At 42.3% G+C, this 16,920-nt stretch overlaps 1 protein-coding gene across 1 annotated transcript in view; it reads left to right on the forward strand.

Moving 5' to 3' along the window:
* PKP4 (plakophilin 4) overlaps window positions 1–16,920 on the forward strand; it is a 105,235-nt gene that overhangs the window by 33,814 nt on the left and 54,501 nt on the right. Inside the window, exons 6-7 of the mRNA XM_088474773.1 lie at window positions 4,418–4,638; window positions 11,314–11,442. Coding sequence (XP_088330899.1) covers window positions 4,418–4,638; window positions 11,314–11,442 — 350 coding nt within the window. The remainder of the gene's footprint in view (window positions 1–4,417; window positions 4,639–11,313; window positions 11,443–16,920) is intronic.

Below are 16,920 nucleotides of genomic sequence, written 5' to 3' on the forward strand. Positions count from 1 at the left end.
TTCTAACAACACAGACTGGGTAGTACAAGTAACTTTCTGTTGCTGGAAGGAGCAAGAAGTATGAGCAGGCTACATACTTTGGTTTGTACTTTATCTCCCTCCAAGCTTTGATAAATCTCCCCCTATGATGCAAAGCAGAAACCGTTTCAATCAGCTTATAACTTTAATTTTTCAAGCAGCAAGTAAATCAGAAGCTGATTGGTTGGTAGTTTCTCTCTCCACCTTCTCTCTCTTGAAGCTTTGAGAAATCTTCCACAATAGATTTCAACATGTAAATATAATTGTGTGAGTGAGCAGTTTAGCAGACTTTGGGGCAATGCCCATCCCTTGCCACCGCGATGAGTTCACTACACTTGGTTTTAATGTAGTTTCTCAATGAATTTAAATGGGTTAGTGTAACTTTAAAAACAAGAGCAAGATTCTTGTTTTCGTATATATGTTAATCTCTGGGATCAGTGAGTACCTGCGAATTTCATGCAAACACGGATTAATTAATCAATGCTGACTGGATTTGTTTTGGGCTCTATAAAGCTGTAGGTCTGTAGCATATGACAGTTATGGAAGCTCGGGAGGCAGCTGCAGGATGATGAATGTGCTATATACATGAGATGTGACCATGTTACACTGCACAAAAGTAATTTGTACTGGACCTTTTGTATCAAACAATTACCACGCGGCCAGTAAATCAACCGACACTGATTAAATGAGAGCCCTGTGGTAAATGATTTAAGCTAATGGTTTGATGGACATGAAAACAATACACTGTTGACAAGACTCCCTGATGTATATAAAACTCTCACAGTTCTACACTACAAAACTTTGAGTGAACTTGAATCTTTTCCACGGCAGTAACTGTATTGCTAAGACACAGGAATTTGGAGTTTGCTTTAGCAATTTAAAGTCCGATACTAATTTGTCAGGAGAACAATATTGATACTGATTTGAAATGCACTTTAAAGGGTCAGTATCAATAAAAAAAACATGGGATATGCTTTTGATTATAGGGCAGTGTATGTTATCAGTTATAACTATAGCATTGTCTTAGCATCTATCTGTTTTATCTGTGGAATCGGAGTGAAAGCCTCTGCATGTACACGGGCAGAAACGTCTCCCTTTGAGGCTCATTTTGAGTGGGACGTTAACCGTAAAATGCGGCTCTGTGCACTGCAAATAGCTTGTATGCTTTGTTTGCCTTGCCTAACAAGACCTAGGTGCTACTTTGTCTCCTTGTGTAAAAGAGGCCAGAATGGTGGCAGGAGTCGGGGGTATGTAAACATGGGCAAAGTACAATTAATGTCTATACCCCAAACAGACGCATATGCAGGTTACTAACTGATAACGACAGCAGACAGCCACATATGACATAAATATAATCCTTCCAAATGATGCTGATAATCTAGTAATGTTGCTGTGACCTATTGTAAGGAGATCGGTTAGCATCAATACAGCATGTTTCCAAGGGGTTGATGTATCAAGAAGTGGACCAGTGAAGAAGTTGCCTATAGCAACCAATCATTTTATAAAATGTTCTTGATAAATGGTTCCCTAAAGCTGATAGGAAGATGCTATGGGCAACTTCTACACTGGTCCACTACTCCACTGTTTTCACTGCTTGATACATAAACCACCCCCAAGTCAGCTTGTAATGGGAAGACAACATTTTATTTTATGGTGGCCGCATTTGTCGTTTACACTCAACGCCACGTGGGTAGCAATAGTCTAGGTACTTTCTTCACTTGGATGCAACTCTGCATAAGCCTCTTTATGAATCGTTGCATAGTAATCCATTTGTTAGCGAGCAATAGTTGTTTGTGGCTACTGATGCTGCGACGTCAGACCAGTGTCTTGATATCTCAGACCACGTTGCGATGTGTGTATGGCCACCATTAGCGATCCCAAGCAGTGGAGGAACTCCCGCCATTTCGGAACATAGTTGTGCAGTTAACAGTGGGACTTGTTTTGTCCCAGTGCATGCTGGTACTTCAGTAGACCTTGTACTTGCTCATCCTTTATTATTCTGAATATATACAGGCCTGAGGGTCTTAATAAGCGGGAAGTCACTTCTAGTTTTTACTGCATAATAAAAATTATATAATACAAACTGCTTTTGCGGAAAATCTCCACTTTAATAATGTGCAGAGTTATAGTTAAGTTGCCGAGATCTGACATGATCATTAAAAAAATAAAGGTTTGTCTTCTCTTCTGTGTGCTGATCCCTGACCATTTCTTCTGCCCATACTTTATAAAAGGCTCATTTTGGCCACCCAGTCCATCTTATAACTTGTCAGAGGCAGCCCTCCCATTAGCCTTACTGACCTTATGCAAATAATCTTCCCTATTAAACAGCCATTAGGTGTGATGGCATTGCGCGCCTGTCAGTGAAAGCTGTATTCTAACGTGCTGTAACATTACAATGTGAAGGGTTTAAATATTGCTGTCTTACAGGCCTCCTACGTTCTAGTGTCACTTAGCGGTTGCCTGCCGTAGGTCATTAGACACATTGATGTATGATGTTTCTTGACCCATAAGGGTTAAAATTACTTATCAATTACAGTGCTCCAGTTCACATTTACAATAGATGTCCCAGGCTCACAGTTTCCTGTATTTTTTCATTTTAGGCAGGTTTGCATTTTATTGTTTCCCTTTTGTTTGATTTTAGAATAAGTCACAATGTTTTGCTGTGAAAATGTATGCAGTGGCATCGAGTGAGGGGAATTTAGCTGGTATTTCAGCTGTAACTTATTAATTTATCTTTAGGGTTGACCATATAGTGAGAACAGGCATGAGTTAGGTTTTTGTTATTTAATAATATACAGATGCTCGCCTCAATAAGACATGCGGTATGAGACACCTGTGTGAGTGAGCCACGCAGAGCAGTGTAGTGTCTCTTTTTTTTTTGCCCGAAAATGCAATTGGATGTGATTAACTGCTTCATGGGACTGCCCCGGATAATTTGATATGCGGCACTTGAATATCTATGTGCGACTGAATCTGTAATCGTAGCACAACTGGACGTGGCGTGCTACATTGTAGCACTTTGTATGCAGATTCAGACTCGCACACACATATACAAGTGTTGCACATAAAATTAGTTCAGTCTAGTGAAGTGGTTTTGTTGCGGGTAGAAAAGGCGCTCAGCTTAAACCAATTTGCACATGACCTGGTACGCCAAGAAGGGACTGCAGCAATAGTGTATGGGGACAGATCTTCAGATTATGGTCCCAGGAATGGGAATGCAGGCTACTCACATGTGGGCCAGTCCCATTCAAACTGAGCACTGAGCAACCAGATCACATTGGAAGGCCAAATTGAACTAAATGCGACTATTCTTTACTGGACAGCGGCATGGCCTGTCTACTTGTAAACTATATGGGTTTCCAATTAATATGGGGGGGGGAATTCAATTCAGTGCGATGTTGAATAGCGACGGGAGGGAGCTCCCACAGCTATTCAATTCAACACGCTGTTTGGGCGGGCTAAGGATTTCTTCTCGCACCCCCTTGGGGATCTGAGGAGAAATCCGACCAAAATGCCGGGCACGCTGCTGTTTTTCAGCTTAGCACGGCGCTAACAGTGCACTGAATTGAATAGCTTCGGGAGCTCGCTCCCGTCGCTATTCAGTTCTCATTGAATTGCCCCCATGGTCTGGATATTGTCACACACATCAGGCTTCCCGATGACTATCCTCACACACATCCTTCATTTAGGAGTGACACAGGTGGGGGGTGAGCTATTCAGACAGTCTCCTTATAATGACAGCAATCACTCTGCTCTATGTGGATGAGATGAATTTTGGTAGTGTTGGAGAGAGGGATGAAAATGTTTTTTTGTCCCTTTTTTTTTTTTTGTCCCATTAAAATGTTTAACCCTATGAAAAAGACAAACCTTTCCCATGTTTCAAAGACACCCCTGTGGCTTTATGTGAGGATAATGGTAATAAAGGATCTGGTAAATGATGAGCAAGTGATGGGAGCAGTGAGGCCCACAACTTGCAGGACATGGAAGACAGAGGTAAAATCGGCACTTGTCATTCACAATGTTCCTTACTTAATAACGCTTCACCCTGTACAGTATTTACTAAGAACAACAAATGTGTTCGTCTGCATGCAACAGTCTTACTTGTTTCATTAGCCTGTTAATCTGCTGCTCTGTAATGTAGTACAGTATACCTGGTGCTCCTGCATTCCCCCAGCTGTTATCACATCATACGCTGTCAGCTGTAGACTTGCAGGTTGCGTTACCTTGGTATAGAGCTGGTTTGATCAACTGTCATTCTCATCACCCATACCTAATACTGAGCATTGTGTAATTGTGATTTGTATGTTTTCGATAACTGGGGCTACATTCATTGTAACATTCACAGCGGGTATCTTTTGTTATGAAGTTCCGGTATGAGCCTATTGTTTTATTTTGCTAGGGTCGAGTAATCTACAAAGGACCTTGAGTCAACGTAACACACTTGCATACCAAAGAAATAATTATGCTCTCAACACTGCAGCTACCTATGCAGAGCCATACAGATCAATGCCATACCGGGTTTCTGAGAGCGGTTACAGCAGGATGCCACAAGCAGGTCCGGTGGATGATGGAACGACCAGGTCCCCATCAATTGACAGCATACAGAAGGACCCCAGGCAAGTAGAAGCCTTAGGTTTTCTCCAGGTATATGGTAATGCCTTTATTTATGTGATTTCTAAAAATGTTGTACCTGGATGCGTAAGTAAAGTCGATCTGTAAATACTGTATATCACAATATGAAAATTAAACATATGGTAGAACTTGTTTACTTATCTAGAAAGTAACCCATTATATAGACAGTTACTGCTATGTTGTGATTGTGTCAATATGATGTGGTCACCAAACATTTCTTCCTCTTAATACTATGGAGAGCGAATGGATGGCCATCGGTGGATAAACCATCAATTGTACCATTGGTTGTTGACTTCAATGGTATGAAACAATCAACTGGCAACCATAGATGGTTTGATCCACTGGCAGTCAACCCTGCTTTAATAGTTGCTGGGCAGCAGGCTAATCAGGGAGTGGGGGCGGGGCTTTGCAGTGCAAGTCAGGGGCGGGGCTATGCTTGTAAGGAAGTCAACAGGGACAAATGGTTATGATCAAAAAGTCGACACGAAAATGGTCGACACATTTATTTATTTTCTATCCCTAATGTTGACGCTAACCGTCAGTGTAGGTGTCTGACCCTAACCATCCCTTCTAGTGCCTATCCCTTACCCTCTGGTAAGTGCCTATCCGTCGGGGTAAGTGCCTATTGTTGCTATATCCTCTTCCAAGGCTGGAGATATTACTCTTTTTTTTTTTTTTTTTTAAGAGCATGAAACTGCCTCCATCGGCTTGCGTTCTGTCTATAGTACATCCTGGTGCCATTTCTTCCCCAGGTAAACCACGCATGCACACTCGGCCAAGAAAACGTGCTTCATCAGACCAGGCCGCCTTCTTCCATTGCTCCATGGTCTAATTCTGACACTCACGTGTCCATTGTAAATGCCATCAGGGGTCAGCATGGGCGCTCTGACCGGTCTGCGGCAACGCAGCGAGATGCGATTCACTGTGTGTTCTGACACCTTTCTATCATAGCCAGCATTAACATTTCTGCAATTTGTGCTACAGTAGCGCTTCTGTGGAATTGGACCATACAAGCTAGCCGTCACTCCCCACAAGCCCATGAGCCTTGGGTGCCCATGCGCCTCTCGTCAATCAGTTGTCCTTCATTGGACAATTTTTGGTAGGTACTAGCCACTGCATACCAGGAACTCCCCACAAGACCTGCTGTTTTAGAGACCCTTTGACCCACTTCTCTAGCCATCACAATTTGCCCCCTTGTTAAAGATGCTCATATCCTTACACTTGTCCCTTTTTCCTGTTTCCAGCACATCAACATCAAGAACGGACTGTTCACTTGCTGCCCTATATATCCCTGGCCTTGACATGTGCCATTGTAACAAGATGATCAATGTAATTCACTTCACCTGCCAGTGGTTTCAATGTTATGGCTGATCGGTGTATAGTGCCAGTGATAATTATAATTGTATTGCACGACTGTCACTGGGATAAAAGACGGTGGCCATTACCGTAATAACCATAGCACTTTGCATGTGCTGTGAATTCTGCCTTCATCCAGGACACACAGGATTTGTGCCGTCTTTTTCTCACCAACAGACATTCTACCTGATATATTACCTAAGTGGCTCGATAAATATATGATACCTCCTTAATAACCATCATAGCACTTCCCCTGTAATTTTAGCACTGCTCCGCTATATTATCACTTTGTTTTGCCTCGCATCTGTCAGATTCCTCCATGGCACCCAAAGAGACTAGCTGGGTAATTCTAGCTGTAATTGACAAATTATCTTCAATTTCCAGCTATTGCCAAGGGTATAATATAGGGTGTGGGCCACCTATTACATGTCAAGGGAAAAAAAATGATCCATTTTAAATTTGGTACAGAGTGTCCTGACTGTAAAATATTTCCGGATTCTCTTTTGGCTTGTGATGTGAATAGAAGAATCCTTTCACACTTAGGGGCTTATGTAATAAAAAATACGGGAACACTCGCATGTATTTCCCGCAGAGGCACAAGCTCGCACCCTATTACTTAAGCCCCTTAGGCTTAAATGAAGTAGCCTGTGAGTTGTGAGCGTTTGCGAGATTTTGGCGACATAGTGTAGAGAATCGGATGCTTTACATATCGAGTCTACATTGCTGAAGTCTTATCACTGCCCAAATAAAGGTATTTTGTACCATCAATATTGTATTGGTCATTGCCATTTTTTGTTAAGAGAAAGGGGCACATTCAGCATCCATTATGGTACTTCTAGACTGGGGCTATGGTGGTTTTTGCTGCATTTGAAAAATGTTCAGTAGTATATTTACAAATTTTTGACAAAGAAGTAAATGTTAGTAAGTTCTAATATACTATTAAATGAGGAAGTAATCATAAGTGAAATAGCATTAAATAAAACCATTTTATTCCTCATCCAAGATAGCCATACACACTGATACCCCTTTCAGACATACGACCCGGGAAATTTCCTGCTCAGACCCAGGAATTTCCCCTGTGTAAAATCCCGGGTATTTGGTGGAGACCCCCCTTTCACACTACATAGTCTACCCGGGAAATTCCCGGGTAGACCCCTTTCAGACACAAGCCGGGTATTTCTGTTTTATACACACTGGATGTCTGATAATACCTAGTGTTGTAGGTGCTTATAGAAAGCGAGATGACTGAGACTGCAGTGTGACCGACATTTATCCCACGCTGCTGCCGTAGCTTCCCCACCTCTCACTTCCTTCTCTGACACGTCAGCGCCACAGCCTAATCCGGACATGTCCCCCGAGATGTGCTAGGGGAGAGCGGGGGACTAGCCAGGCTGGAGCCAGTACTGCCATTCTGTAATGGGTCCCCGGGCTGCAGTGACAGGGTAGGCCCACTCTTGGAGCCAGGTTGATGGCGCTGCGCTAGAGACGAGCTTGGTGACCCCATGAAACCCCCGCCCCAGTGACCCGGAGCCGCCTCTTCTAGCATCCTGCCCCTCGCAATAGGGGCAGTAGTGGTGGTCCAGCGGGAGTGTAGACAGGTGGTGAGCGGCAGCGCTGAGCGTCCTATAGGACGCTCTGCGCTGCCAACTCCATGTAAAAGCTGCTTGGTGCTGCCCGGGAGTAGTAAATTCCCGGGTAGCACCATTCAGACAGAGGCAGGGTAATTTCCCGGGACTTAAGTCCCGGGAAAAACCCTGGTCGATTGCAGGGGCGGCTACCCGGGAACGTGTACCTTTCAGACAGACTTGGCTTCCCGGGAATTTGGCTGAGGCAGGCCAAATTCCCGGGACTCTCGAGATGTCTGAAAGGGGGTATTAGTGAGAGTAGTGTCTCATATTGGCTATATTATGATTACAAGTACAATATTTGTATAGTATTACAAGTCTAAAACTGCGCCCACCACCTGCACAGAGCGAAGGCAGATATTTGGGGGCTAAACTAATTATCATGCAGCATACCAATTCTCTAGGAACTGAATTATGGTTCATCCCAAAAAATGGTTGGTCACCCCTGTGTGTAGGTGGCTGGGTCTGCTTTAAAGTGTCATGCAACCCAAAAGTGGTGTTTTCCTTACTAAAATTAGTATACTGGATACTACAATTAATTTGAATTACTCTTGCCCAATGATGTAGGACCTCCTGCCTGAAATTGCCTGTTAAAAACACACTGTTGCTGCCATTTGAGGTAGTAAGTAGTTCTCGCTCCATAGAAACAATCGGTGCAGTACACCCTATGTTTACATGGTTACCAATATTCTAAAGAAGCAGAATTATTCATAATCGCCAATGGCAACAACAGTGGTTGTGAATTTTCAACCTGCAGATTCAGGAAGAAGTCCTATTTCAAGTATAAGGAATTATTACAATAACCTGCTGTGCTCAACCTAAATATCTTAACTGGACAACATAATTTTTTTGTTTTGAAATCCTTCCCTGTTTCTATTTTGGTTCTGTTCTATTTAAACAAAAAAAAATATGATATAGGCCCATATTGAATTTGAGGCGAAAAGCCGGAATCTGCGGAAAAGTTTCGCTGATGATGTCATTTCTCCAGGCGGAAAAGTATCGCCGTATTCAATTTGAAAGACTTTCCGCCTAGGCGGAAAGTCAATGCAATGTAATAGGCGGAAAAGTTTCGCCTATGAATAGCAGGTGGAAAAAAGTGCAGAATTGGGGTTTTGGGGTTCAACATTGCGGGAACTCCAGTGCAGCCTTCAGACAGTCCCCCAAAGGTAAACTGCGTAAAAAAAATGTAAACACTTAAGGACACCCTAAAAAATCACTTTGAATTTGGGGGATAAAAAAAATGTTGGGGGACAAGATAAAAACTAGCGAACTTGACTCTGGGGGGGTCCCCAAGTATCCCCCATTTGTTTTTTTCATTGCAGGGGCTTGCGGCAGGTGGATTTTTCACGATTTTTTCAACTTTAGCAACGTTAAAATATGCTGACCCCCATTTTCAAGTACCCCAAATTTGCTGGGATAAGTTATTTTCTGCAAAAAATACTTTTGAATACTATTCTGCACCACTTATAAAAAAACTCTATTTAGCAGCTATTGAGCCCGTTTAAAAACACCAAATACCTTCAGCAAGCCAAATCGGGGGGTACCATAGGGAACCCCCATGTCAGAGCATGTTTTGGGGGGTGTCAGACTGATTTCCCCAAATCTGACAGGACTCTCCGCTTGTTTGTGCCGTTTTCGCGTACTTTCAAATTGAATACGGGGATACGCGGGCACGCGAGCGATACTTTTCCGCCTATATCTCCAGAACAATTAAATTGCTTTTTCAGGCGCCCATTAATTATTGCAGTGCAGTAAATAATTGAATTCCCCCCCACCCTCCCCATTGGCTGTGTGTGATGTATATGGTACCTGTTGGTTTGCTGCATTTGGCACAGTTGTTGGTATCTAGGCACTGGCATGTGTTCATTTCACAGCAAAATTAGGTACAATTAATACTGGGCATTCCATGTAATTATTTCATGTCCCAACACAATGCTAGTAAGTTGATGGGTAACAATGCAAAGTCCAAAATCCTTATTGTCTGCTGCTTGTATATGTTATGACACTTGCTTTGATCTAATCTGAGCTGGTGTTTGGTGTCTATTGATCTGCCACGTGCTGCTAGCCTTGTTTCTCCGTAAAACACCAGATCTGCAGAAAGCTGCCCACCTTTAGGTTTTTATTTATTATCTGTGAATTCCGAAGGCGTAATATGATTAGCACAAATTGACATTCTTTATATTCAGCACTATGAGATTTGTGCTATGGTGGTCAAAAGAACTGTACATTTTGTGTAAGCAGCTAATTTATTATGTGATGTTAGAAACCTCTTATGATTTGTTTTTCTTCACTTTGTAAATTGTATCTTAAGGGGCCTATCCATTACGCGACCTGAAAAACTGAATGTCTAGCCAGAGCCGTAACTAGACTTTTTGGTGCCCTGTGCCAGAAAGAGCATTGGCGCCCCCCCATTTTTCTAATAGGGACATAACGCACCCAAAAAAGGGGAATGGCCTCATGGGGAAGGGCCAAGGAAGAGATAGGGGAGGCCCGGAGATGCCGGGGATGAAATAAGAGGAAGCTTCAAGTGAGAATGATAATAAACCGAAAATTGACAGGCCTGAACAGCGCCCCTTGTCCTGCGGTGCCATGGCACAGGCTGCACTACTCTAGTTACGGCCCTGCGTCTAGCGTTCAGTCCTTCAGGTCACCGGGTGCGGTGCCCGCACTGGACGGCGTTCACTGAACGTCATTCAGTGCAATAGACCGACCTCCCTATCTGCGAACATGTGTAACCTGATAAGCGTCGTTAGGTTGACCAGCATGTTCGGTAGATAGTCGGAGTCGGCAAGGACCCAGCGTGCACGCGCATCGCTGGTCCTTGCCAGCTGTCCATTAAATTACTTTCTGAACGATGCGTCCAAAACCTCCTGGTTTTGGTCGGATCATTTAAAAAGTTGTCTAATGAATAGTCCCCTTTACTCATTTTGTCGTCCATTGTGCATCTATTTAGTTCTAATCATAAAATCCACATAATCTTACCCCCACAATGTTTATTTAGAATATCTTTTGGTTCTGTTCAGCTCCTCAACTTATACAAGAAGATGTGTTAATGAAGGACAGCACAAGATATTGTTCTGTCATTCATTAAATTGCACAGTGTGTACGGGCAATCACAGATAGTCTGGGACTAAGGGAATTCATTCTGACCATCGTCCCGATTTGGGACTGTTTAGTTTTTGTTTATGCTTTTTTTTAGTTTATTTCTGTTTGTGGAATTGTGTGTGTTTCTGACTCTTTACTGTTGATTTGCATGTCTGGAATATAGAAAATCAACATCTGGGCTGATATCTCTTAAACTTAACTTTTGGAGTCGTCAGACGCCATTAATATGCTGCCTAATAAACAGAACTGTCAACTGTTGTACTCTTGTCGATATATCTTTTGTGAGGTTACGGTGCGGCTACAGGAAGGAGGACAGCAAGTGACTGTAACATGTATTGTGGAAGCATTATAACATAGTTTACAATGTTTGTAAAGAACTGCCCATTGGGCGACAAAGCCAAACATTGCTATTTACCTCATACTTTCTGGTTCCTCTCTGGGCATCATAAATTGGAGTGATTTACAATGATTTTACAATTGAAGGACGTGTCTGTTACTGGTAAAAATGGTAAAACTTTGGAGTACGGGGGCTTATGTGGAACTTAGAAAGATAATGAATCTTTCCTTTTACAGGGAGTTTGCTTGGCGAGACCCCGAATTACCTGAGGTCATTCATATGCTTCAACATCACTTCCCATCTGTGCAGGCAAATGCAGCCGCTTACCTGCAACATCTGTGCTTCGGAGATCATAAAATCAAAATCGAGGTAGGCGTTTAACTCATTATTACTATAACACACAAATATGTATTTCTCTAGTTTAGTTGTGTCAGGCTCTGAGAGCTAATGGGACCTCCTCCCTGTGGTATTGTTAGGATTACCCTGCAACAAAGATTTATTTCACATCATGTATACCATATGCCATTGAGAGGTTACCTAGGAGGAGTGGCGGCAGCCAATCTGTAGGCTGGAGATTATTATTTCACTAGGACTGACTGATGCCGCTGAGTACCTTGGGCCTCCATAGAACCAGTTCCTAGGTATTGATGGGCTGCTTTTTCATGAATGTTGGCTTTAGCCCACACAGTTGCTAAACAGGCTGAGACCATAAGCTGCTTAATAGTGGTGATGTAAAAATCCTTTTTATCAATATTTGACAGTCTTGAATTTGTATTATATGTGGTAGCTTTTCAAATGTGAAAGAATAACTAAAAAAATCTATACAAACTAAACTATCTATAAAGAACATTTTTCCGATAGCAATTATTGTGGTTTAAAATGTGACAAAATTATAGCAATTTTTCTGTCATTGTAAGCGAGTCTCCTTCAGGCAGTTAAAGAAACAATGGCTATGAGAGAGGAAAATGTCTGTTCCCTGCTACAGAAATGCAAAATTTACACCAGCGTCCAATGAAATTGTGTAGTCATGGCTACTGTATACATTTTACACAGAAGTGCAATGAGAATATTGGTATCTGAAATCACAGTCCAACCAAAGATTGTGCCACTTTGGGTGCAAAGACTTTTTAACCTCTTGTACTGTAGATAATTTTGAGACCTGTTCTTGTCAATATGAGAGTTAATAGAAGATGGAGTTTAGTAGAAATATCCAAACTTTTCTGAAGGATTTGCAATGGAGCATTATATTTTTGTGTTTTATTTCTTTTTTATTATGACAGACTGTGTTGTAGCTCTATTTTACATTGAAAAAGAAAATTAGAGATCGTTTCCATTTTATGGACTGGGAAAGTTTTGTTCAACATAGAAGGGAGTAAAGCCGAAGGTTTCAGTGTAAGAAATGTGCACTCTTTCACCACTTGTTCTGTGCGTTCCAGCCCACCTCTTGAGCTACCTTTCAGTCTTTGATCTTTAAATGATACCATACGGGAATATTCGGTGCCATGCCAAAGCTAGTACATTTACTTACTGTACATATTCTTAAGATATGAAGTTTCCAGCTGTGTATATCTGTTATAAAGAGGACTAGAAGCCAGATTTAAGAGTAACTAGCAGGGCCGTAGCTAGGCTAGTGTGGTCGGTGCCATCGCACAGGGCACCAGATGTCAGGGGGCGCTGTTTGGCCTGTCAAATTTCTGTTTATTATCAGTCTCATTTGTAGCTTCCTCTTATTTCATCCCCAGCATCTCCTGGCCATTCCTATCTCTTCCCTGGCCATTCCCCTTTTTTGTGCATTATGACCCTTTGAAAAATGAGGGGGGCCCCAATGTTCTTTCTGGCACAGGGCATTAAAAAGTCTAGTTACGGCTCTGGTAACTAGCTGAGGCCTGGCCAACCTGTGGCTCTCCAGCTGTTGTGAAACTACAAGTCCCATCATACCCTGCCACCAATCTGCTGGTAAAGCATGCCGGGAATTGTAGTTTCACAACAGCTGGAGAGCCACAGGTTGGCCAGGCTTAAACTAGCTGTTGCTCACAATGAAATCGCTTTTTTATTTGAGGAGTTATAGTTGTATTGCTTTGCATAGGGGCCCTGATGCAGGAGCGGCCCACATGACCAGCAGCGCTATACAGACTGGTGGCAGCAACGCCCTCACCCACCACTCACACCAATGTCACTGGGTGCCCTGTGCACAGACTGCTATGTAGCCTGTCCTATTCACCCACCTCTCACACCAATGTCACTGTGTGCCCTGTGCACAGACTACTATGTAGCCCATCCTATTCACCCACCACTCACACCAATGTCACTGTGTGCCCTGTGCACAGACTGCTATGTAGCCTCTCCTACTCACCCACCACTCACACCAGTGTCACTGTGTGCCCTGTGCACAGACTACTATGTAGCCCATCCTATTCACCCACCTCTCCTATTCTCCAACTGCTCACACCAATGTCAGTGTGTGCCCTATGCACAGACTATGTAGTCTCTCCTATTCACCCATCACTCACACCTATGTCACTGTGTGCCCTGTGCACAGACTGCTATGTAGCCTATCCTATTCACCCACCACTCACACCAATGTTACTGTGTGCCCTGTGCACAGACTGCTATGTAGCCTCTCCCCTCACCCTTAACCAGCCGCACACATGATGCCACACATCACTTGCATAGATGTCAATAAATGTTGTTTGTTATTGCTCATAAGGATACTGCCTTTGAATCTCTATATACCCCTGCCTATACCTTCTAATATCCTACCTATAAACCGCTAAGGATGACGCTAATTTGCGTACGCAGTCATTCAGTAAATAAAGACTCCAGACCTAGAGTCTGTGGTTCCAAAGCACAAAGTATTATTCAAGTAAAAGTACAGCAGTTACACGCTATGATCCTCATATAATCTTAGCGCAAAGAGATTATACAGACCCAAGTACAATTATACATACGCAGCGCTCTCTGGTCCAGATGTTAGGCATCAGCAAGAAACCCCTCGTCAATCAGCATTCAGCACAAAGACTAGGAACCCAGGGTCAGCACACATATTTATACCCCCCAGAAATAAACACATTAGAGAAGTTTGTTGTTAATACCATTGGTCCTATAGGAGAGGGCATATGTTACAAGACATTTAACAGGTTGATTCAAATAGACACAACCCAGCCTCTAACAACTGGGGGTGCAACATCCTAACAGTTGTTCATTTTTGTTGCTTAAAGTCTCTGCGGTCCATAAGTTGAGAATGCATGATGCGATCTCCACACCGATGGTACCGAAATACTGCTGAAAGAGTACGCATTAGAACAATACCAATCACGGCTTACTTATCATGTATAAAGCCTTAGTTACCAAATAATCTTTATTTCACAGCATTTATGCTAAATGAACAAACTTAAATCTTATACTTTAAAGCTTATTAAACCTTTTATGTGAATATGTAATGTGTAAGAATGCGGGGTGTGATTTAAAGACGCTAGTTAACTTGGGGTAGATCCGTGCGCATGAAGCTAATAAACAGCGTTTTCATACAGGATCTTATGCATTCGCTAATTTGCGACTGGTTAACAGCGCAATTGTGCGTATTAATGTGTGTATGAGAAATGGTGCACTTAAATCTCACTTAAACTAAGTGAACACCTAGCGCTGTGGAATGCTGAGCCTTATAGTTCCATGACTGGCTCATGCCCCAGCAGCCCCCACCCTTTTCAGGCTCCGAAATACTGGTCTTTGTTCTCCAAGGGCCTGTGTGAATGCAAATTAGCACAGCTACAAGACCCAAACCTCAGATAACACTATTGGCTTTGAAGGTATTTTATTGTAGGAAGCCTGCTAATATAAGGTGCTACAAACGACCCTCTTGCTGTATTCGAGCAGGGCCACCTGGAGTGAGAGCAGACGTTATATCTATTAAGGTTGTCTACTCAAGCTAGTTGTCATGTGGCCATTTGCTCTGTTTAGCTAATGCAATCCAATTTTGACATACTGTACAGTCATTTCTGAAATATATCCTTTAGGGGAATTATAATAATATACACACTTTATCCAGCGCACCGTAAAGGCATGAAATGGGCTTTTGATGAATCGCCGTAACTTATGGCGATGGTCACAGATGCAATCGCATGATGCTAATAGTAATATCGCCACATGTACTAAAATGTGAGTTTATCTAAAATGGCGCTTAGGCGGCCATTTGCAAAATTCCAGCTTTGACACTCAGCTTTAACTTGATGTATTGAGATGAAACAATGTGCAGGTTATTTCTAGGAGTTTCCACTACACAATGATGCAGTTTTCATGAAAATCGGTTCAGTAGTTTTGTGCCAACTTGCAAAAGACAGACACAACATTCTTATAATATTAGTATAGATTGCCTTGAAGTCTACTAACTTACACTCAGGGTGGTGTCATGCAGCGAGAAAGGTTTTGGACATTCACGGTTTCTAAGCTGCATATAGTGAACAAATGAAGCGATGGCTGGGTGGGCCGCAGTCTCACAAGACTGCGGAAAGCAGGAAACCTTGCATATAGCCTCTTCAGAGCTTAAACACCCACTCTCTGCTATATAGGGAAATAGACTACCACTTTCATATTGAAGTTAAATAGCTATTGTGAGCTCTACTTCTGACAGCCAGAAGTAGTCAGTTGGTTTGCAAACTGGGAGACTCTGTAGACTCTGGTGAGTCTCCCAGTGTCACATGTCACAGAAATCGTTAAGAGATGACGCTGATCAACAGCGATGTAAAAATGGAATGTAGGATTTCTATTTCATAGCGCAGTCTGGACGGGGGTGGTATGTCTAATAGTACACCATAAATCAGCCATACACAGTCCAGATTTGAGGGAAATGTAAAATCGCACAATATGAAGGTTTCCAAATTACTAGTACGGTGTCAGAACAATTATAATACAGGTGTAAAATCACAATCACTGCACCAACCATTTCATATAGAATGATGATTTATGGTATGTGCCTAATAATGACAACCGATCACATTGCGGTAACATTTTCATGATTATATTCCTATATTCATGTCCATGTACCGATAACCGCAGCAACTAAAGAAACATGCAGTCTGCTCCTGCTCCAGTAAGAGTACATGCTCTGAATTATAAATGACCTTTCTCCACACACTTTTCAAGTGTTTACATTTGACTGTAAGAGCAGCGAGTTCTCTCCATATACAAACATGGCCCATTCTCAGAGGAAAGGATATAGCGAGTGGGGGTGGGGATTTTCTCATTGTGTCTGTTCGTGTTTGGATAAATTGATGTATACATATAGGTATATTTATTTAGCTATTGAGTTTATTTTAGGTGTGTTATTTACTGCATTAAATACACATTATCTCAACACACAACATATAAATAAACTTATTTTCTTTAAATTGTTTGTTGCAGCTATTTAGGTTAATTCTGTAACCACCTGTTTTCATGTCACCATGACATCTGTTGATGGGAGCCATCTTCAGGTTACAAATTCAATGGTTTTATTTATGGGTTATCAGTCAGTGCTGGCCTAGGTATTGTGGTACTACATTATTATACGTTTCCAGCCATTGATTGCTACGGCATGTTAACACAAGTAGTTTCACGGGAGCCTACTGACAAATAGTTTCACAGGAGCCTACAGAGACAGTGTGTCTACTCCTCAGCCATTTTATTTTTTATTTTACAACCTATTTTGTGACCTTTTATCGAATAGGAGCTGGTGCAGTTTTTAAGTCCTGCAGGACCCCACATATTTAACAAGCATGTGGTAGCTCTTCTTTTTATTATTTGGTTATCTTTCGGAGGTTCATCTGTAGCTGGATGTTACTTGTGCCATACAGGGAGATATGGAACTCTGGG

The sequence above is a fragment of the Taudactylus pleione genome, unplaced genomic scaffold, assembly GCF_031769625.1.
Source record: "Taudactylus pleione unplaced genomic scaffold, aTauple2 ptg000156l, whole genome shotgun sequence".
NCBI classification, from domain to species: Eukaryota; Metazoa; Chordata; class Amphibia; order Anura; family Myobatrachidae; genus Taudactylus; species Taudactylus pleione.